This window comes from Eublepharis macularius, chromosome 1, assembly GCF_028583425.1.
Source record: "Eublepharis macularius isolate TG4126 chromosome 1, MPM_Emac_v1.0, whole genome shotgun sequence".
NCBI lineage: Eukaryota > Metazoa > Chordata > Lepidosauria > Squamata > Eublepharidae > Eublepharis > Eublepharis macularius.
The window spans coordinates 158,406,431-158,430,577 of record NC_072790.1 but is presented as its reverse complement, the minus strand read 5'-3'; the positions used below and the strand labels follow the sequence as shown (position 1 = coordinate 158,430,577).

At 40.9% G+C, this 24,147-nt stretch overlaps 1 protein-coding gene across 1 annotated transcript in view; it reads right to left on the bottom strand.

Moving 5' to 3' along the window:
• Window positions 1–24,147, bottom strand: part of KIF26B (kinesin family member 26B) — a 665,930-nt gene that overhangs the window by 124,691 nt on the left and 517,092 nt on the right. Inside the window, exons 8-10 of the mRNA XM_054994402.1 lie at window positions 22,840–23,102; window positions 20,062–20,245; window positions 14,717–14,876 (exon numbers count right to left, since the gene is read on the bottom strand). Of these exons, the coding sequence (XP_054850377.1) occupies window positions 14,717–14,876; window positions 20,062–20,245; window positions 22,840–23,102 (607 nt within the window). The remainder of the gene's footprint in view (window positions 1–14,716; window positions 14,877–20,061; window positions 20,246–22,839; window positions 23,103–24,147) is intronic.

Below are 24,147 nucleotides of genomic sequence, written 5' to 3'. Positions count from 1 at the left end.
GGCCTTTCCTGGGAAGAAAGATTTGGCTACGGTGGTGCATGCTCAGGTTACATCTAGATTAGATTATTGCAATGCACTCTATGCAGGACTGCCCTTGAAAAGTGGTCAGAAACTTCAATTGGTGCAGAATGCTGCAGACAGGATGTTGACTGGAGTAGGTCATACAGACCATATCATTCCAGTCTTGGTTCATCTGCACTGCCTCCCACTCTGTTTCTGGGCACAAGTCAAGGTGCTGGTGCTGGCCTTTAAAGCCCTGTATGGCTTGAGACTAACTTGAGATTTTAACAGGTGATAAAAAGAGGACAGAACTGCTTACTTCCTACTTTGCCTTGATCTTTTCTAGCAAGGGGATCTGTGCTCAATCTGGCAAAAAGAGAACACATGAAGAAGGAAGGGAATTGCATCTTAGGATAGACATAGGGGTGGTATGTAAATGCCTAGCATCTTTAAATGAAAACAAGACCTCAGTGTCACATGAATTGCATCCTAGGATACTAAAGGAACTTGATGATAGACTCTGTCTACCATCTTTGAGAATCCTTGGAGAACAGTGTTACCGGAACTGGTCTCCTTGCAATAAAATGATTTGTGGGGTAATTAGCTAGCAAGGAGAATGGCTATGCAAGAAGCCAGTAACCGCAAGGATCTGTCACCAGTTTCTACCAGGTCCCTTCCCAAGATAGCAAACGAGGCTGGTTCTTAAGGTCCAACAATAACTTTTATTAAGAACAAAATGACATGCACATACACGCAGAATTACGGGGTAAAAATAATTACACACACACGGAGCCCTAGGAAGTTTAGTCAGAAATTAAGAATAAAGAGAGAGGGGAGGGGTGGGGAGCAAATATATCTACCTATCCTGAAGAGGGGTCCAGTCGCGGGAGAAGACGGTAGCTTCGAACGCCAGCATCCTTGGCAAGGAGAGCAAGAGGCTTGGGCAAACCTCAAGGGAACAGTGCTTATGGATCTGGAAGCGTGTACGATGAGAGAGAGGCTTAGGGAAGTGACACTTGGACTCAGGAAGCATGCATGATTTGAATGAGGCCCCAGGTAAAATGTGGCCTTTTATAGGTAAAATGTGCCCTGAGGTGGAAGAGCCCACCTAGCCGTTAGAACAAAGGCTCCAACGGTTGGTTTTTGGGTTTAACAAAAGGTTTGATTGCCTTGATGGGTAGCTGCTGGGGCATGTGAAAGCAAATGCAAAACTTGTTCTAGCACTGTACAAAAGGGATAGTTTGTTAGTGAATTCCACCGGAGCTAAGTTGATGGTTTTAAGGTGAGGACTGTACTTTCCTAGGACCGACTGTATATACTTATGAATGTCATTTGATTAGCTCCTCAATCAAGGACAGGAGATCTCATCACGGAAGAAGGGAAAGGAATGTGTTAAGTGGGGATGACTCTGTAAGACCTTTGTTGCACTGGGCTCCTCTGGGGCTAGGAGGATAGTAAATCCAATCACCTCTTAATCACTCTGCATTCCTGTGCAGCATTCCATGCATGCCGCATTCTCCCGGGCGGGACTCAGCAACTGATAGAGGCTCTCTAGTGGCAAAACATCAGCCATTTTAACTCAAGACTTGAACATCTTTAATATCACAAGCAGCCATATCCAAAACTGCTTATTAAAATGGCGGAGGCTGGGCCGACTTACAACAGGTGACGTGCCAGGAGATTTGAGGTGGGCAAATGTCCCCATTTTCAAGAAGGAGGGACAAAGGAGGATCCAGGTAACTATCAACCCATGAGCTTGACATTCATACCTGGAAAGATTTTGGAACAAATCATCAGTCAGTCAGTCAGTCAGTCCTTGAGTGTTTAGAAAATATGGCTGTGATTACTAAGCATGGGCTCCTTAAGAACAAGTCCTGTCACATTAACCTTATCTCCTTTTTTGAGAGAGTTACTACTTTGGTGGATCAGGGGAGTGCTGTGGACATAGTTCATCTTGATTTCAGTAAGGCTTTTGATAAGGTTCCACGTGATATTCTTGTTGACAAGTTGATAAAATGTGGTTTGGATCCTACTGCTGTTAGGTGGTTTTGTAACTGGTTGACAAATTGCACCCAAAGAGTGCTTGTAATTGGTTCCTCATCCTCATCCAAATGGTAGAGACTCCAGCTAGTAGAGTCACTCTTAGTAGGTGATTTGGAAACAGTGAGCGTCTTCTTGGCCCAGCTCCACCTTTTAAAAACACATAGTTGCTAGTTAGTCCTCCAAACAATCTTATCTGTGGAAGCATTTGCTTAGCATTGGAAAAACCTAATTAATATAAAGGTAATTGAGTGGTATACAAAAGGATAGGGGAAAGGATCTAGCAGACAATGAGCAGTTGTCTCCCCACGCAATGGAGGGGAGAGAGATACAATGACAGTGAGCTAGGTGATGGTGTTCTTTTGTGCTCCATGAAAAGTTATTTTAATTTATCTTGATTTTAATCTTAATTCTTCTTTTAACTTCTATTATTTCCTTTTTTCTGGTTTCTGGTTGCGGGCTGTTATCTTAAAGTAGCTTCTTTGGTAGGCTTGAGCGTTTGGGGATTTTTTTTACTACGTTCTTGTGAGGATGCTGACTTGGTTTAATTACTCTCTCTATTATGTGAGAGGGAGGCCATGGGGGAGTTGGTTGGTAGGTGATAGGAGACTTGTGACAGGGAGACTTCCACACTCTTTCACACTACAGTTAGCTACAGTTATAGTTATTTACGGTAATTCTGTTAAATTGAACTTGACTCTGTCTTTGTGTGTGTGTGTGTGTGTCCATCTGACCGCTAGTTATGAGAAGAAAAAGAGATTGCCCTTTTGATGACCCTTTCTTGCCTTCTTCCAAACAAACTAAGCTTGACAGGTTTTTTAAACCTAATATTAAGATAAGTAATAGATTTAATGTCTTTCAGGACAGCAGTGACATCGAGGACCCACTGCCTACAGAAATGGAGGATAATCTATTAGGAGACTATAATCTTCTGAGCTCTCAACAATTTAATAAAGTTATGCCTTCCTTAGATAGATTACATGAATCAGTTTAATCTCAGGAAGTTAATGGAGATATTGCCACTTTAAATATACTAGTATTACAGATTTGCTTGATTGCAAGGGAAGGGAAGACAAAGGAAGTTTGTAAGACTGGGACTGTTTAAAAAAAGAAAGAATTGTGGAATTAGAGGAGGCTTCAATAGGCCTAAATAAAAATGATTCCCAATACGCATTTAAACTGATGGGTAATATCATCCCGTACCTAGAGAAAAAATCTCATATAGTTCTGCCTTGCCAGGTGATCGGTCTTCTGCCCCTATTCCCCTTGAACCAATCATTCAGAAATAGCCCAAGAATGGAAGTGCTGTCTCAGTGGTGCCTGCCATTGAACAGCCTGATAACATGTGACTAATTGAGGCGTATCAATATAAAATACTGAGCTGGAATATAGAAGTTCGGGATACTAAAATACAGTTGCCACACGTCTGCTCATTCTTACCTCAATGTGACATTATTTTACTCCAATACACTTGGGCCTTAAAAGAAATTGCTCTCCTGGGATATGCTCCATTCACTAGGAATGCTTGCCAAGGGAGCAAGACTCAGGGCTGGATTATCATGTCCTATTTCTACTGCTTTAAATATTGCTTCAATCAAGGTTCTGATCTCTCATGATTTGCTTTTGGCTGTTCGGGTCACTTTGGACAATTATCCTTCAATTTATCTACTCCCTGCTGCCAGTATAGTAACCATGAATGAAAACTGGAACATGATAGTGGGCTTCTATGATGAGTTAATGGGGAGTTATTCAGACATTGTGGTTATTCTAGCAGGTGATTTTAATGCTAGAATTGGCAGAGATAATGAAGCCTTATTAACTGTTTGGCTGAGATCCAACATTGATATTTATTTCCCTTAATGCCCACGAGTCTGGTGGAACTCTCTGTCTGTTGACGCCCAGTCTCAAAAAGATTTGTTATCATTTTGCTGGGCCTGTAAGGTGGAGATGTTCTGCCAGGCTTATGCAGATTGAGGCAGGCAAATGATCCAACCAGCTCCTCCCAGTGTGTGTGTGTGTGTGGGGGGGATATGTGCCCCAACCTGTATTTATTAAATCTCAGTCACCCTGCCACGTGGAACTTAAGGATGTTAGATGTAGGGTACAATGTGGGCTAACTTCATATGTTTTTATTGCTGTATTTATGACTGCTACCAGAGTTTTAATTGTTTTACTATATGTATTTATATGTTCTCAATCTGCTCGGAGCCTGTGTGTGGGGAGACCAGACTACAAATAAAATATAATAAAAATAAAAAAATAAAATAAAGGATAACAGTATCAACAGAGCAGGTTTGAGCAAGGATATACATATATTCATTAACCATCACCATTCTGACAACAAAGGGTGTCCATTCCAATTCCTCCTCCAGCGAGAGAGATGCTATCACCAAAAACAGTTATAACTTAAAAGAGAGTGATTTAGCTGCAGATAGTGACAAGAAGTGGAATGAAGTAAGAGGTCACCATGGCTGAACAGCAAGTGAGGCATCTATCATCACAGGCCAATGACAGTCCACTCATGATGGGTATTGCTGGCCACTGAACAGCTGTGTGACCATGCTTTTGATGTCATATCACAACCTACTGTTGGCACCTAAGCAATCTCTTTCTATACCCTACTTTACCAGTGTCAGCCACTAGTAATTCTTTTTGATTGACTCTAGGCAGCTCTGAAGTTCCTAGATAGAATTTATAGGGAATATCCAACTCAGCCCTTACCAGCTACGAAGAAATCGACACTAGAGTTTGATCAGATGTGCAGAGAGGGAGGAAAACTCCACTGTACAGGAACAAAGCACATCTGATCAACACGCTGCAGACTATCAGGTAAAGATCAGATGGATTTAACTGGAACGTTTTAAATCCTACTTTCAGAACTGCTAGTTGTATGTCAATCTAGATTCCTCTAATTTCGAAATACTGAAATAGCAACAATCAAAAAGGCTTATCCTCCATGTAACAGTTCATGGATTTACTAACTTTTCCTAACAATCCTGACAATCAAATATATTTGCGTTTGTCCTGTTGTAGTTTTTCTGCATGGAAGTGAGATCATATGGAAATTGGCTGTTGTGAAGCAGTCCTCCATGTGAATAGACACAAATGATTTTTACATGGAAAGTCATCACAAGGTAAAATATCCCTGCCATTCTTCAAAAGTTATTTGCTCAAACAAATGCACACCACTGTAGCCCTTAACACTATCCATCAAGCTGTGAGATGCCACTAGGCAGTAATAGAAACCCAAATATGGAATGCAGCAGAATTCAAAAGTGTCTGTACAAAGATTTATGAACTAAAATAAATTAAAAATTTAAACTGGTATTATTTAATATATTCTCACACATTTCTAAACACATCTCTTGCATTCCAATAGTCATTACACTGTATAAAATGATTATTTCCAAAACAATGTTACCATGAATTATTATCATGGCTGCATCATTTTTGGAACACGGAGCTCTGTAAACTAGTATCTAAAATGTGCACAAATGAGTATTCATTTGAGAACAGAAGAGACACATTCATCTTAGAAATCAGACACTGAAAATATAATGCTAATGTAGATTTGAAAGCATTTACAGAAATAAATCAGTAGTAACAATTACTACATGCATCTTAAAATCTTTCCACTGTTGAAGTGAGTCCTATAAAACTTAGTGAATGATGGAATGTGATCTTTGTTTCTCTAAAAAGTAGCTTTTACATGTTTTAGAATTCTATATTCAATAAAAAATAGCCTCTTTATTCAGGATATTTCATGAAGCCAAGATTTCTACAGTCTACACTTGGAGTTCCTTTGCACACAGGATTTTCCATTCATTTTTGGGTAGGGCAGCCATATGGTAGGGGGCAAGTCCAACTTTGAGCAGTTCCAAAAGGAAGTCCCCTGGGTTTGAAACTATCCATTCCTAGCCCAAATCAATACCATTCTCTTTGGAGTATAAGTCCCACTCATAATGAGTCCAAATATAAGATTGTAGTACATTCTACATGGGTCTGCCCTTAAAAACAACTCAGAAAGTCTAGTTGGTATAGAATGCCACAGCTCAGTTGATATTGGGATTGAGGTGAAGAATGTGTATCTCACCCATTCTGCAGTCACTTCATTGATTACTGATCAGTTACTACTGGTTCAATTCAAGGTTCTAAAAATCACTTGTAATGCCCTTAATAGCCATGGACTCACATAGTAGCAGGATGACCTCTCCTGCTGTGCTCTGCCAAGAAAGCTCCACTCATCTGAGCAAAGCTTTTGGAAGATTCCACCTAGCATCTCGGTAAGATCGCTAACTGCCCATTCAGATAGACTCTCTGTGGTGGCTCCCACCTTGTGGAAAACTTTGCCTGAAGAGGTAAGGAAGGCTTCAACACTTGTATTATTCCATAGAATGTGAAAAACAGAACCATTTAAGAGAAATTTTTTTTAAAGGATTTGAAATATTCTACAATGGAAAACTCAGGAGGATGTTTTTATAAGGGAATATGTTTTTAGTCTATTGCAATGTTTACTGTATATATCACCTTCTTTTTACTGCATTGTCTTCTGCCTTTGCAACCCACTTTCTGCATTAAGGTATATCATGCCTTAGACAGTTTCTGTTTGTTTGCATAGTTTTCCTGTTCTGTAAAGGTGGTCTTATTGCCTTTTTATTGGATGTCTTATGCTATCTGATCTAATTGTTTTTTAAATTTTATAATCTACCTTGAGTCACAGCAAGAAAGATGGGTAAAAATAAAGTAAATAAACAAGCAATGTTCCCACCATAAGACCTCCTTTGCCTCCCTTTTCCCTCCCTCAAACTTAACTTGTGGTGATAAAGCCTCCCATGGTTTCACGCAGCCAACAATGCCCACACACACCCATTGCAAGTCCTTCCTGCTGCTGCTAGCACAGCTGAGCAAGCTTGGAAAGGGAAGTCGGTCAGCCAGGGAGGGCTTGTGAGAGACTTCCCATTGTGTTCCCAGTGACAGTGCCTTGATTCTTAGGAGGCCTGAATTTTAAATAATTTAATTTGGAACACTTGAAATATTAATTCATTTTAGTCAGTCCCATTCAGAATTAGTCGAATGTTCGACTGGGAATAAGGAATTCAAATTCATGTGTGCAGTCAACATGGGGATTAAGCAAATCATTAGAATGTTCTGAACAATGGGACAAAAGGAGTTACTTACCTAGACGGGCATGATTTATTCAGAAAACTCTGATTTGAATAGAATATAGACTTTCCTTTTTAGATATAACTAATAACGATGTATGGTTATGGGTAATCTTGTCTTTCGGTAAAGAAGCGAGAGTATATTGCAGCTAAGCAGCTAATGTGGTATTTTCTGGACTGCTTCTATGTGATATAAGAATTTTATGATGCTATTTCAACATGACTTTATTTATACATTTCTATTGTTGATAATGATAATCTGTGTGCACTTTCTCTTTATTAAGTAAAGGTGTTCTCTACAAAAACCAAGGGTATATTAGATTATTCTGTTCAGTAATTTATGTCTGGTTGAGGAACGCTTCAGGAAGACTGGGGCTTTACTGAGTACTGGACACTCCTTTTACTCCCTCACTTTGCAGCATTAGAACCTTGTTGTAGGCAATACCCATATGTTCTACATGTTCTTTAATGATTTTCTGGTTATGCCGTCCATCTTTGCCTATCTTCTTGATTTGAATGTAATCCTATGAAGCTACCCAAGAGAAATAATCTAGCACTCATTCATGGACAGAGGTGATCCTCCAGTAACTAAAGATACTTTACTGGCTTGCTATTACCTCAGTGGAATCAAGATTAAGCATCGTCTCTCAAGCTCTGTGTGTTCTTATAGAATTTAAATCCTCAGGACTGTTTCTATTTGATGGTTGGAAAAATGTTTAAACAGGGAGAATGTTTCTTTTGCAAACAGATTCTGTAAATAGCTTATTGAGAGAAAGCTTTGTGCTTCTTTTCATGGGATAGATGCAAACATGAACAAGTGTTCTGGCACCTGCATGTCTACAGTAACCCAGAAGAAACACAGAACAACAGCTGTGAATCAGTGCAGTGGGAGACTGCCAGTATAGCGAGTGGAAGACGTTTTTGGTGCTGCTTTTCTTCTACACATTGTCACACATTGCCAATGAAAACAGCTGTTGTAGTTAACTCACACCAATACTCTGTAGACTTAGCATAATGGCATTTCTCCAGTTTTTCTTCAGTCTGCCTTCCTTTCAGGCCATAACAAACACAAGAAAGTTTATAGACATCACAGGGATATTTTAACTGATATTGTCAAAAGCCTGCAGCAGAAGCAAATTTCAAGCTCCACTTGATTGGGAAAAATGGTTATTATGAAATCATATTTTGGTCAGATGCAGAGTTGTAGAGTTTAACTTACTGGCAAATATTTATAGGAACCAATTTTAACAGACAATGATAAGTAAATAATCCATATACAATTATCAACTAGAACTGTAATCATCCATACACTGAAAACACAGCACAATGTTACTATATTATTAGTCACGGCAACCTGCCAGGAAGTTCAGTCATTGAAGCCCCATTGAAATTTGGAGTTGCACCTTTACATTGATTATCACTATTGCATACTTTTAAGTTCATGGATATTTAACATGAGTAATTAGTGCTCAATTTATTAAAACGAGGAAGGGAAAGCTATTGAGAAAACTCTTACATGAAAACACTTATTTCCAAAGTGGTCAGCATTTAATGAGAATACGAGAAGAGCAACGGTAGAATCCTATGAAATCAATGAATTTAGACTGGGGTAGTTCTGCATTGGATTGCACTATATATTCCTAAAACCAAGACTTCATTCTTACTGCAAGAAAAACATCTTATGAATTTCAAGTCAAGAAGAAGACTACAAAGTCACAGAGATTTAGGGTGCCCTAAAATATATGGCTCCAGCCTATAGTGATTTTAATAGTTTCATCAAGAGAGAACTGAAACATCTCACGTATCATTTTTGACTGGATGATTGAACGCAACAGTTGATAATGAATTGGCTATTAATTGTTCCAACTTTAGAAACAAAAAAGTGATTACCTACCACTGACAATCCTTTCTCAAACAAATAAGCAAGTAACTAGCCAATCTCTATAAAGGGATGTGGATGTTGGAAGAGGTGGTCAGCACATCATTTTAATACCCAATTTTCCTTTAACCAGAGGCAATATGGCCTCATTTCAGGATGAGAAAGGAATAATAGGTTGTCTGGAGGCAAAGAAAGAACTGAGGTAAAAGAAGAAAAACAATATGGAATTTCAAAAACAAAATATCATCCACATTCACCAGTGAACTTATTATACCAGAAAGACATTTAATCCTCATTTGATGACAAGTGATAATGAGTTAAGCACATTTTTTGCGAGGCCTCGTTCACACCTGCAAATGGGTTTGATCCCTGCAAAATAGAGGTCAAGTTCTACATTTCCTTTTCAAATTTGAATTGTGTCTGTAACATTCACACCAAATTTCATACCAATCTCTCTATCTCCAAGAAATATATCACTGTTGAATTTCTCTTTCTGCTCTGAAAAGGGACATGGGGGCGGGGGCGGGGAGAAACACATGTTCAAATGTATATGGTTTCAATTTATATATATTTTTGCAATCAGGTATCACTTAGCGTTGTTTTTTTCTGTCCCTCTTTAAATCAAGTAGTAGGCTTGAGTGCGGTTCATACTTGAAAGAGAATTTCTCCTGAATCTGTGTACCAGCTTTCATTGCAATATTTCTCTGTTTAAGGGAGTCAGTGTATTACAACACATTTTCCTTCTGCCATTTGAAAACAGGTGCAGGGCTCCGGCTGATATTTGAATGAACTACAAAACTGTATTATGTAGGTGTATATCTGAGTTCAGCAGAATTATTGCATTACAAAGAAACTAATAAATTCACAAATGGAATGCTAAACACACAAAATGATGGTGTATTTTCACTAGGCCCCCCCCAAAATTACATGCATAATTGTGTGAGAAGGAGAAGGAAACCTAAGAGAAGGAACATCTGATGTATATTGGGCTGTTGTGATAGGTATGATGAAGCAGAACTAGCAGACGCCTGGGAGAACTGAGAAACAACAGCAGCAGAGCGATATGGATGAGGATGTTGCTGAAGTTGGATAGAAGTACGATGGCACCTAGCCATAAGATAACTCTTTAACGCTGAAGAGTCTTGGTAAATCCCCTTAAGAGATATTCTGGGTCCTACAGAAGTTTATATTCATAGGGATTAATCCTTAGCCTTTTCAACTGGTAGCTTACTTCCAGACTAGGCTTGCCAGGCCCCCTCAATCTCCCAGAAGGGGATTGGGGCCTGGCTCTTACCTCTGCGCAGGGGGGAGCACGCGCGCACTTCTGGGAAGTGACGTCATCACGCAGCCCTGAGAGCACACCCACACTCCATAGGGGCTTGGGTTGAGGCCGCTGGGGAGCACAGGAACGCTCCTGTCCTCTATAGCAGCCCAAAATGTGCCCATGGATGGCACCTAGCCCGTTTTGAGGTGCTGTGGAGTGCACGAGTGCTCCGCAGCACCTGAAATGGGTCCGTTTTGGTGTGGATCGGGCCCATTTTGAGCCGCTGTGGCGTTCAGGAGCGCTCCTACGCTCTGCAGCAGCCCAAAACGGGCCTGATCTGTGCCAAAATGGGCCCAATCTGTGCCCATTTTGGCATGGATTGGCCCATTTTGGGCCGCTGTGGAGAACAGGAGCACTCCCGCGCTCTGCAGCGGCCCCAATCCGGGCCAAAACAGGCCCGATCCTGGTGGCTGCTGTGTGCGAGAATGCGCAGCACCGCAGGGGAGTGTGCACGGAAGGTGCGCACCCCCTGCTGGCCAGGTAAGTGGGGCGGGGTGTGGGGGATCCCCCGCCCCTGCCGGGGGTCTGGCATCCCTATTCCAGACTCATCATCATCCACATCTTTGGCAAACACACACACCATGCACACACTTACATACACATCAGAACACCCAAGCACTTGTCTGGCAGGAAAAGGGTACATGTGCCTCTTCCCCTGCCATGGCTGTGTTCCCTGGACAGTTTGGACCTAGAAGTCCTGCCTGTTTTCATAGGTCCTGCTATATGAGGTCAGGAACTGGGGCTTATGGCTACTGCCAGATTCTGCATAGGTGCTCTTTTCTAGAAAAGCAATACTGCTTATGAAATCAGGAGCATAGAGGACTTTCAGAAAGTACTATGGGACTGCTGAGGTTAGGTATCACTTTAAAATCTGAACACATAATACCTATTGTTTTATATTAAAGAAAGAGTAACGACAGCAAGTTATATGCTTTATGTCTAAACTTGGTCTAATTTCCCTTCAATTCACCACAGTAATACAAACTCCCACAGTTGCCAAATATGACAAACAGGTCATATCTTTTTGTAAGCTATGTGATAGTTCAAAACCTCCTAGCACTAAGGAGATTTTGAATTCAAGAGAGTATAGCTGGGTTAATTTGTTGTAGCAGAAACAACAGAGTATTGTGCATCTTAAAGGTTAACATGTTTTGTGCAATGTAACATTTCATGGATCCTAGTCCACTAACAAATACTCTTGACAAAATGTGCCTCAGCTCAAGTTTATGTCATAATTTGTCTTCAGTGTGATAAAAGACACACACACCCCGGCTTTAAAAAATTTTTTAGAATACAGCAGCTACATCTTATTAAGAGCTAGTGTGGAGTAGTGATTGGTCTTTGATACGGAAGGCCCAAGTCCAAATCTCCATTCACCCCTGGAAATCACTGGCGATCTTTGCAAGTCACTCTCTTTCTGTCTATCCTTCCTTCCAGGGTTGTTGTGAGAATAATATGGAGGAAGGGAAGCATTCTGAGCATTGTTCAGCAACTTTTTTGAAAATTATCTCACACTGAGTTCTTTGGAGAAAGGATGAGATAATTTACTTTAAAGAAAAAGATGCCAAACTTATCTACACGAAATAGTTGAGTTTTGTTTGTTTATAATGTTAGGGTTTGATTTTTCATTGATGGAGGACATCACTGCATCTTCCCAGAAGTCCCCACAATTGTTACACATCAAATCTATTTTGATGATTCCTCCAAAGAAGATGAACAAAAGAATAGTCAAATAATGGCAGAGGCATTTTTATAATCATCTCTATATGAAACCAATAACAATGTGACTCACTATACAGCAATGTGCATATATTTATTTACATCATTTATAATCCGCCTATGTAAAACAATGCAACCAACAGAATGGGACATCCAATAAGCAATAAAATAGGATTAGGATTGCAGAAATCTGAAACTGAGCAGAAATGTGAAACAGAGCTGAAACAAGTCATAAGTATTAACATGACATGTTGAACAATGCAGAAATTACATAGTAGGACCATATATACAGCAAACGAATCGTGTGTACCATACATAATATACTCCAGAATCTTTCTGAACCATTTCATTGAAGTAGAACTCAGTTATCTGTGTAATAATGCCCTCCCAAATAACTCACTTTTGCATAGTTTGTGGAATGCCAGGATAGTGGGAACCTTTCTGACTTCATCAAGCAGGCCATTCCACAAGGACAGTGGGAGCCTTTCTAACTTGGGTGCCACAACAGAGAATGCATATGCACAGGCAATTGTTGCTTTTGTCCATTAGCAGGGTCGCATCTGCAGAAGGTCCTGCTCAGATGAGTGAAGCTGACATGGCAAAGCATAGGGAGAGGGGTGGTCCTGCAGATATGAGGGCCAATACCTTGAACTGAGTTCAATAACTGATGGGCAGCCACTGGAATGATTGCAGAATGGGACTAAAATGCATGCTATGCCTATCTCCTGATAATAACAGAGCAGCAGTGTTCTGCACTAACTGCAGTCTCCAAGTTGCCTTTGAGAGGAGACCAATAAGACTGCATTATTATATAGTCTCATTGTTACTCTGGTATGGATTCAAGTGGTCAGATTGACCAAGTCCAGGCTAGATTGAGTTGGAAGAAAGGTTGGGGGGGGGGGTTGCAGCTGCATTAACTTGCTTGTCCAGCAGTAACACTGGATCTAGTATAATCCCAAGGCTCTTAATCAAATCAACAAGGGTCAGCTAATCTCACTGGAAGTTGCAAGCACAATGTCCTTCAAGATCTCCACTTTCCAATCAGCATTATCACTGTCTTGCAGGCATTGTCTCTGAATCCCAAGACCCAAGCTAATCTCACTGGAAGTTGCAAGCACAATGTCCTTCAAGATCTCCACTTTCCAATAAGCATTATCACTGTCTTGCAGGCATTGTCTATGAATCCCAAGACCCAAGCTAATCTCACTGAAAGTTGCAAGCACAACGTTCTTCAAGATTTCCACTTTCCAATCAGCATTATCACCGTCTTGCAGGCATTGTCTATAAATCCCAAGACCATGAATCCCAAGACAATTAGAAGAGGAATCATTTTGGGGCTGTTTTATACCCTGGGTGCTTTTGATTATAGAAGGAAAATGGCACAGAGTAAAGGACTGTACTTTGTGGATATTGTGCAGGTAACACAGTCCTATGATTCTTTCCAATAGGGAACCAACATATCTTTAGCCAACTTAATAATAAGGCCTATGTAAACCTTTCACTATCCACTGTTCCATACCTACAAACACCTTCCACCTCACTCCAGCCATGGGAGTGCTCATATTTCTCCATTACCACTACAGCATAGTGGTTATGTGGCTGGGCTACTAATCAGCACTCCATTGGTTCAACTCTCAATACTGCCATAAGTTCAGCAGGTGGCCTTGAGTAAGCTACTCCTCTCTGCCCGAACTCCCCAGCTATATTGTGGGGATAATAATAACACTGACTTTGTTCACCACTCTAAGTGGGACATTAGTCTGTTGAAAAGAGCAGTATATAAGCACACATTATTATTACTGCACTTGTAACTAATTCTTCACACAACTAAGTATGAAGATGAAATAAATGCAGCCCTGTAAATGAGCCACAGAAGTTACTAGCTCATAAAAACTTTTAGCTGCCCATCAACAAAAACTTACCTGTGTGTGTTACTTCTGGGGCTGCTCTCAGCCATCTGCTATGCCCGTAAACGGACCAATATTTGTCTAAATAGCCTGCTCCTGGACTTTTTAAACGATTTTTTAAAAAAATATTATGGTTTTTATGTTTTTGTGATTTTAATGTATTTTTTAATGTTGTTAGCCGCCCTGAGCCCATCTGTGGGGAGGGTGGGGTATAAATTGAATTAAATAAATAAATAAATACTTCTGGAACACCAAAGACCTGAAAGCAAACAGAATAATCTCTCTTCCAGATAATGTAAGCTTTCCTGCCTACTCATCTAAAGGTGATTCCTATTTGCCACAATGTTTATTTACTAGCATGAGTACATTTGTTCCAGCTTTACAAAGATGAGGTTCAAAAATTAACATTTTCTGTTACTCAGACTTACTAGCCAATACCTCGTACTCATGTCCCACCCTCTAAATGTTTTATCTAGTAATGTCCTCCTATCTCAAATCCAAGTTGATTTGCCATCAGTGTGTGTGTGGTGGTGGGGAGCTCACTTTTGGTGTTGATCTGAGGCGTTTGGGAGCCATTTTTTCTGTGAGGGTAAGGGAGATCACTGGTTTGCCTTTACATTCTCAAAAGGGCCGAAGGGTGATCAATGGTTTTCTTTTATAGGATCATAAACAGAGATGGACTTACTTGTATGGAATGTGTTTGCTGCCATTGACAAGGGCAAGGATAACATTGCCCAGAGCTGACAATGAAAGACAGAGTCCAGAACCTCCTTCTCGATTTTTGCTGAGGGGTTTAACACAACTACCCAGGTCAATGAGGTGCAAGCGACTACGGCCTCCAGACACTGCCAAAAGAGAACACAAGGAAGATAAAAAAGAATTAGTTTCCTGATGTGTCACTGCAACCATAGTGCTTGGAGTTAAAGTAAATGCTCTTCATCATTTACTAAATGAAGAAAGCCTAAAATTCCATTAAATAAAGTAATCCTCCTCCTCAAAGGGTCTGAGCTCTGGATGCCCCCTGCCTTCTTGTGGTTGTCCCTTCAGCTGTGAAACTTCATTTCATTTACAGTCTTTTAGGTACTGTTTGTTTTAATGCTGCTTAGTATTTCTAATTGCTTCAGACTATTAATATTGTTGGTTGTACTATACTGTTCTCACTACACTGTTTTAATTTGTAATATGACTTGAGTCTCAGTAAGAAAGCAGAACTATAAATGAAGTAAATAAATAAAGACAATTCTTTGAAAGGCAATGAAATCTGCCTAGATATTGCTAGACCACTCTGAATACTAACAAAGATGACAGGCACCCTCCGCTTGAAGCTTAAAATAGTTCAGTTTAAAGTGGCTCTGTTTGGGAAAATTCATACAATACATTTTGTACTTAGAAAGGTTCTCTAGTTTAAAATACATAAATATATGAGTCACATCAGGCAGAAAACAATTATAGATATCCCCTTCAAAATATACAGTAGTTGCAATTTGGAAAGGATCAATTACCCCCACCTTAGAGTGACCATTATACTAACTTATGTGATATATATACATTATGTACTCAGGAGGAGTATGATTTAGGGATGGATGTGTCCTGGTTCACAGCCTGAGGGCAGAACTATGATTAAGAAAGTAATTCAGCAGCTCTGTGTTTTTTTCCCTTTCTTCCTTGTGACTTGTAGTATTAAGAACATAAGAACATAAGCAAAGCCATGTTGGATCAGGCCAGTGGCCCATCCAGTCCAACATTCTGTCACACACAGTGGCTAGAAATCCAGTGCCATCTAAAGGACTGTCAGTGAGGCCAGGACACCAGAAGCCCTCCCACTGCCTTCCTTCCAGCACCAAGACAACAGAGCACCACCTCCCCACAAAGAGAATACCATCTATCTCCTGTGGCTAATAGCCACTGATGGACCTCTGCTCCATATATTTGTCCAGTCCCCTCTTGAAGCTGGCAATGCTTGTAGCTGCCACCACCTCCTGTGGCAACGAATTCCATGTGTTTATCACCCTTTGTGTAAAGTAGTATTTTCTTCTATCTGTTCTAACCCAACTGCTCAATAATTTCATAGAGTGCCCACGAGTTCTTGTATTGTGAGAAAGGGAGAAAAACACATCTTTCTCTACCTTCTCTAACCCGTGCATTATCTTGTAAACCGCTAAAGAGCCCCAAGCGCCTCAATCTTTCCTCATAGGGAAAGTGTTCCAACCCTTTAATCATTTTAGTTGCCCTTCTCTGTACTTTTTCCAGTGCTATGATATCTTTTTTAAGGTGTGGCGACCAGAACTGTACACAGTACTCCAAATGAGGCCTCACCATCGATTTATACAGAGGCATTATGATACCGGCTGATTTGTTTTCAATCCCTTTCCTAATAACCCCTAGCATAGCATTAGCTTTTTTTATGGCAGTCGCACACTGTGCTGACGTTTTTAGTGAGTTATCTATCATGACTCCAAGATCTCTCTCTTGGTCAGTCTCCGCCAGTTCAGACCCCATCAACTTGTATTTATATTTTGGATTTTTGGTTCCAATGTGCATTACTTTGCACTTGGCTACATTGAACCTCATTTGCCACATGGATGCCCACTCTTCTAGCCTCGACAGATCCCTTTGGAGTGCCTCACAATCCTCTCTGGCTTTCACCACCCTGAACAATTTCGTGTCATCTGCAAATTTAGCCACTTCACTGCTTAATCCCAATTCCAAATCATTAATAAACAAGTTAAAAAGCATTGGACCCAATACCGACCCCTGTGGCACCCCACTGCTCACCACCCTCCACTGTGAGAAGTGCCCGTTTATACTCACTCTCTGTTTCCTATTAATTAGCCAGTTTTCGATCCACAAGAGGACTTGGCCCTTTATCCCATAGCTACTGAGCTTACTTAGGAGCCTTTGATGAGGAACTTTGTCAAAAGCTTTCTGGAAGTCAAGATAAACAATATCTATCGGGTCTCCCTTGTCCACTTGTTTGTTCACTCCCTCAAAAGAACTCTAACAGATTGGTGAGACAAGATCTTCCCTTACAGAACCCATGCTGAGTTTTCCTCATCAGCTTTTGGTCATCAATGTGCCCACTAATTTTATTTTTGATAATAGTTTCCACCAACTTACCCGATATTGACGTCAGGCTGACTGGCCTGTAATTTCCCGAATCTCCCCTGGAACCTTTTTTAAAGATGGGGACAACATTAGCTACCTTCCAGTCCTCAGGAACAGATGCAGAGTTTGGACCCAATATGCCACAATATGCAACAAGATGTTAGCCAGCTAATGTGAACACTCACATCCTCTCTTTCCACTGGAGGGTGCATGTTGTTAACTAATAAACCCTTAGTTAATTGAGTTCTGTCTGTGAATGCTATGGGGGATATTACCAAAAGACACACAAAACAGAATTGCCTGTTTATAAGACATCTGGACTGTTTCATACATGTATATTGAACTTATTTATATTTACGTAATTGTACTCAGAATAGGTACACATAAATGTACACTGAAGTCTAATGCATATTCATTGGTGTTTCTCTTATACCCTGAAGAATAAACTGCATCACACACAATCCAAAAAGCTACAGCAACTAAAACGTTTATTGCCACTGTCATGCTATTTAGACTTTCACTCTTGATCTGAAGCAAGGCTGACACACAGATTTGAGAGCAGCAGAGCAGATGCAAGACTTTACGACTGGACTGTTCAGTTATTTAGACAACAGCTACATAATGATAACAGGCAATTTCCTCCACCAAGTGGGCTGGTTTCTATAGCATGAGTAAGAAAGCTGTTCTGTGGTGAGAGAAGAGTTATTAGGGCCACTAACAACAACACCAATAATAACATTTGATTTATATACCGCCCTTCAGGACAACAACTCCCACTCAGAGTGGTTTACAACCTGTGTTATTATTATCCTCATGACAATCACCCTGTGATGTGGGTGGGGCTGAGAGAGCTCTGAGAAGCTGTGACTGACCAAAGGTCACCCAGCTGGCTTCAAATGGAGGAGTGGGGAATCAAACCTGGTTCTTCAGATTACAGTCCTGCTGCTCTTAACCAAACTGGCTTGCTCATATCTTCTCATTGTGTCAGAAAGAGCATTTTGTGATGGGGCTTCCTGGCATTTGTTTATTAAAAAAATACCAACTTCCAGTTGACTGTGGTTTGATTTGGCTAAGTGTCAGGGTGGCAAGCTAAAGGAGAAGCAAATATAATCTGGAAAGGCAGAGTGCAAGCCACACGTCCACTGAACAAGGCAGCCAAAGAGGAAGGGAAAGTATTCAGCCAATTAGCTCAGCACTTGGGGAAGTAACTCAGCTAGTGATCCAAGGCTGATTTGGGATACTTATAAAAGAAGTTGAAATCTCTTGGCTTTTTTGTTATCTGAAAAACTTTTAAGCTAGACTGAGACAGCTGTCTCCTTCAAGCAATATATGAAAACTGCACCCAGGTGGCTTAGGTAAGAGACATGAATGAGAATTTCTACTGTTATTGTCAAATACATCATGATTTGTTCTTTGACCAATCCTGAACCACACTATTTTTAATTATTTATTTATGTCATTTATAGTCCACTTTTCTCACTGAGACTCAAGGCAGATTACATAGTGTGAGATCAGTACAATCAGTAGCAAGGACAAGGGTAGGCATTTCCATACAGTGTCAAGGACATTTCCATAAACAGTGTCATAGGGTAAATGAATACAAGTTTACAGAGACATAGTATTAGCAAGGATCCAATACAGGGTTGAAGGATTGCTGAAACAGAACACAACCCATTCTAGGATTGACATTAGACAACATGAAGCACAAGCAGTATATACAAGTACATATTCAAAGCAAGAGATAATATGTAAAGCAATATAATGGTGGAGCCCATGGTTCCCAACTCATTGGCGAAACATCCGAGAAGCCCTCCCTACAATACCGCCCTCCTATCTGAGTAAAAAAGCCTTTTTGAATAATTCAGTTTTGCATTGTTTGCGAAAAGCCAAGAGCATGGGAGCTCCCTGACCTCCTCAGGCAAGCTGTTCTATAGGGTAGGGGCTACCACAGAGAAGGCCCATGTACGGGCTGCAGTTGATTTTGCCTATGTGCAGGTTGGCACCTGCAAGAGACCCTGTTTGGATGAACGAAGCTGCTGTGGAGGGACATAGGGAGGGAGGCGGTTCCTTAGGTATGTCGGGCCAAGGCCATGAACAGCTTTGTATGTAATAACCAGGACCTTGAATTGAGCACAGTAGCTGATAGGTAGCCAATGAAGTGACTGCAGGATAGGAGTGATGTTCATGCTCCTGCTTGCACCTGCTAACAGTCGAGCTGCAGCATTTTGCACCAATTGGAGCCTCCTAGTTAACTTAGATGGAAGACCAATATATAGTGCATTACAATAGTCAAGTTTTGATGTTACCATAGCATGGATCCAGGCAGCCAGGTCAGTTGTGTCAAGATAAGAAACCATCTTCCAGGCTAGAGTGAGATTTCAGAAAGCATTTTTTGCAGCTGGCTTAACTTGTTTTTCTAGTAGTAGTGCTGGATCCAGTATAACCCCTAGGCTCTTAACCGAGTAAGTGAGGGTCAAACAAACGCCTTCAAAAGTACAAAGTCTTTCAGAATATCTGACTTCCCAACAAGCATCATTTCGGTCTTGTCTGGGTTTAATTTCAATTTGTTGTTTTCCAGTTATTTCACCATGGCTGTCAGGCAGCGATCTAAGATTTCTACTGCATCCTGCAGGAACCTGGATAGCAAGATATAGAGTTGGGTGTCATCTGCATATTGATGACACCCAACTCGATAGCTGCGAATGAGTTCTCCTAAAGGTTTTACATATTTGAAATCACTTCATCAATACATGCCCCAAACATAAGATTTCTAGATTTGACTGGATATATCCATGTGCCTCCACATTTCACGACTGTCCATAATATAATACACCATTTGCATATGCATTTATATTGCACTATCATCTGAATGACTAATTTAAATTCAGAATTTTAAAAAATTGATAGCAAAACCATGAGACTTACTTCCTCCTTTGCCACTCTTCTCCATTCGGTATTGGTATATGTGTAGAGTGAAGAGCATGTGGGAATTCTTGTGATCATCTTCATGGCAATCTTGTTGGCTGCTTCGACGTGAGGCAATAGCTGCATCAAGGAAGAAGGCAGCTTTCTCTGCAGTGGGGGCCCGGAGTTCACTTTGATTCTGAAGCTGCAAAATATGCACAATGCAAAACGCATAAAATGTGCTTATTAAGATTTAACACTGGCAAGTAATTTTCTGTTGGTAACACCAAAGAACATGTTCTGCATAAGGGAACATTCTGCTCTGCAGAACCATTTGGACAAAAGAGAATTTCCATGCTGAAATGTCTTCACTTTAAAAAAGCAAGATGCTTTGCCCCAAATCCATGATACTAAGCTTCTTGTTCTGATTTCCATGCTTCTTACCCCCAGCTGGCATTGGATACTCTACCATCAAGGCTTTTCTCTGCTCAAATCTCCACTTACTTGGACTTTCCCATAATTTAAACTTTGGGATTATAATGGATTTTACAATATGCTTTTCCTCTTGTCAGCAAGTATTAAAGAGGGGTTTGTTTTTTTTTAGGTCAAGCGAGATGTGACCCTCAACATGTCAGCCACACATATAGTTCCACCTTTATAGTATTTAAGAGAACTTATCATATCAGGACACAACAATATTCTACATTCCATTATTAACAATAGTCTACATTTCTCCTACTTCTTTCCATTTGCTACTACTGGTGGGGAGAGACACAGTTCGTTATAATATTAGAACATGGACAAAGTCTATAAAAATAATACTTGGCAAGATGAGGGAACCACATGCAGTTATAAAAAAATGAAGTCTATGGCAGTGACAATTATTTGTTCTTAATGGTGGAGGGAGGGAATGCTTTTGACTTTTCTCAGACTTCGTTGAAGGTGTATTATACCGCATGTTTAAAGAGCCCATGGTTTCAATAAAACACTGAACAAAGACTGTGTGACTATTTATATTATCAGGAACATTCTCTGGAAGCCTTTCTTCATACATTATTTTCTAAGCAAAGTAACATCCCACATGAAAAAGGCAGTAGTGTCTGTAAGAACAGCACAACAGACAATGTCAACAGGAAAGCTATCAGGAATTCCTGCCAGCAAGGGAGCCACAATTTTTTGTAAGATCACAAGACAACTGTGATTTGCATACTGCATCTTTCAACTTATCCAGGAAGCCTTTTTGTTTGGAATCAGTTGGGTGTTCCTGCCTGAAGAATACAGGAATTATTCTTGGTTTCACAAGGATTCATATTCACTTCTTGACAGCAATTAATAAGTAGCTATTAATACTTCTTACAACATTACTAATCCAAGGCCATAAATAAAGCAGTTCACAGAGATATAAACAGTCATATTATTAGCCTCAAGCTATTTGTGCAATATTGTAAATATTTTAGTGTGTTGATATACAATGGAGAAATTATTATAGGAGGAACAAAATTTGTTTGATCTGAATCCTTTCTCATTGTACAGCAAACAAAGGTCCCTGCTCAACATCAAGTTATGCCAAAGGCACAAATATTTAGGCCAGGAGAGCAGATGGCCCTGCAGCTGCAGGTCATAAAGTTTCTCGTGTGTTTGAGAATAAACACTTCCATGTTGGAGAATGCAAGCTTTGTGGGGTTTTTTTTAATTTGAAGCCATCCTAGTAAAAACACTGTACCAAAAGGTATACATTGGGGGATTCCGCATGATCAATTTTGAACGGACTTTCTGAGCAGTCATGCCACGGTGGAGTCCTATGAATCCACTTCTCCCCGATTCCACATTAGGCTTTTGTTTCGCATATTTCATCGGCTCAAAGTCCATCATGAGGAATTTTTGACAGGATAAAAATCGATTCCTCATCGCTTTTTTCCGGGGGAAGTGTCGAATGATGCACATCTTCATTTTTTAAAAAAAAATTTCCCCAAAAGAAACGTTGCTACACATAAACGTTGCATCAAACCAACACATTAGAAAAAAATTTCTCACAAAAAACGTTGCTACACATAAACGTTGCATCAAATAAACATATTGGATAGGCCAGAGCACTTCCCGCCGATATTGTGGAAGAGTATTGGCTATTGACATTTGGAGGGAAAATTGTTACCAATGACCCCGCGTCTATCTTTCCCGCTTTCTTTGTGAGCAGTGTGGTTTAGTGATAGGTGTTGTGTTGAGGACGGTCTCTTTCTCCCTCCATGAAACGCCTAGACCACTAGTTGAACGCTGAAGTCCCTCCATCACACTTTCACTCTACCTCAGAAGCTGTCAGCTGTCAGCGAGCAACAAGTATCAAATTTGGCGTGTTGTAAAATGGACCCGTTATTGGTCAGCTGTTGTCATGTGACACAGGATATGTTTCTGCATAGATTTGTAGAAACGTTGCAACTTTTTTTACATTTTTTTTTTAAAGAGGGGAAGGGAAAGGGTAGTGGGTGTAGCTTAGAAAACATGATTGGCCAATCAAATTAAGTTGATTCGAAGGGAGAGAGAAAAGGGCAAGGGTGGGGAGAACATCGGATAAAGAATTCCGCATGATTAAAATCCCTAATCTGCTGCGCATGGACAAATAAGTCGGGGGAAAGCAGGATGGAAAAAAAACGGACAAAACATGCAGTGACTTCAAATCTGCTGCTAGGATTGCCTTCCCATGTGTGGAAGCACAAGAAAAAATCGAGGTCATTTAGAAGCTGAAGCAGGGAAAACCATTCGTGCGGAATCACCCTCTGTGTATTAACAGAGCTTTGTATTCACCTGCATGCCACAAATAGGGTCCTCACAAAGGTAGACACCTGGAGATTGACCATCTTGTAAACTGCCTGTTGCTACCTCTGACAGCAAGTCTTTCAAATTTTCTTCTTTTCCCCACACTTCCACTGCTGAGATTCGGACTGAGAAACGAGCTCCTGTCTTCTCTTTTCGTTCATTAATCAGCTTGAAAAGCCAGGAGATGGCACAAGGGATTATGCCAAGGTTCTGCATGGAATCATCCTTTCCAATCATGGTGTAGGACTTTCCTGTTTGGAATGGAGTGGAAGAAAGGAAGACAATAAAAATCAGTCCAAACAAAAAAAAGGTAAAAGAATGGGGTCATACAAAAACATATACGTATTAAAATATTTTGCTCCATAGGACCAAATACTGATCTGCATTCCACAATAAGATGGTTTATTTTACCATGGCAATGAAATAGTGCTTAAAAATAGAATTATCTATCCATGATTTCCCACTCCTTTCCCAAGGAATTCATGGTGGTACCCTCATTTATTTTACCCTTACTACACCCCTGTGGCTGACAGTGACATCCCCAAAGGCATCCAATGAGCTTCACAGCTAAATGGGCATTTGAACATGTGTCTTCCCCAGTCCAGCACTCAAATCACTACAACACACTGTCCTTCAATGCTGAATCCCTAGCAGGACATAAAGGGATATGTCGCGCACAGGGCTGGGCACAGCAGGCAGAAGGCTCACTGGTACTGCAGGGCGGAACACAACAGGCAGGAGGTCAGTAGTCCAGAAGTCAGGTCAGGTGTCAGAGCCAATACGTCAGTCAGAGAGAGGAGCAGGCAGAAGAGTAGTCAGAAAGCAGGCCGGGGTCAAAATCCAATCCAGCAGCAGGGGAGGGCAGGGCACAAGGCAAGGCAAGGCAAGGCAAGGCAAGGCAAGGCAAGGCAAGGCAAGGCAAGGCAAGGCAAGGCAAGGCAAGGCAAGGCAAGGCAAGGCAAGGCAAGGCAAGGCAAGAGCGTCCAGGCGTAGAGCTCTGGTAGCAGGGAGTGGCGAGCTGAGTTGCTTCCACGCTTGGTTTCCTCGTCGTCTTCCTTTTATGCTGTCCTAATGAGGAACAGCTGTTGCCTCTCTCTCTAACAATTCAGTTCGGTGTTGCGCCTGTAAACGGGCACTCCTTCGCCTATCCAACAGAGCTGACTTATCTCTATGTTTCCTCCTTTCAGCTGGCCCCAGGTGCTCAGGTTTCGCTTTTGCCCTGGGGGAGTCTTTGTCTCTTACAGCCTCTGTGGAGGTTTCTGGCTGTTCCTCATCCCTGACAGTCTCTGCAGAAGC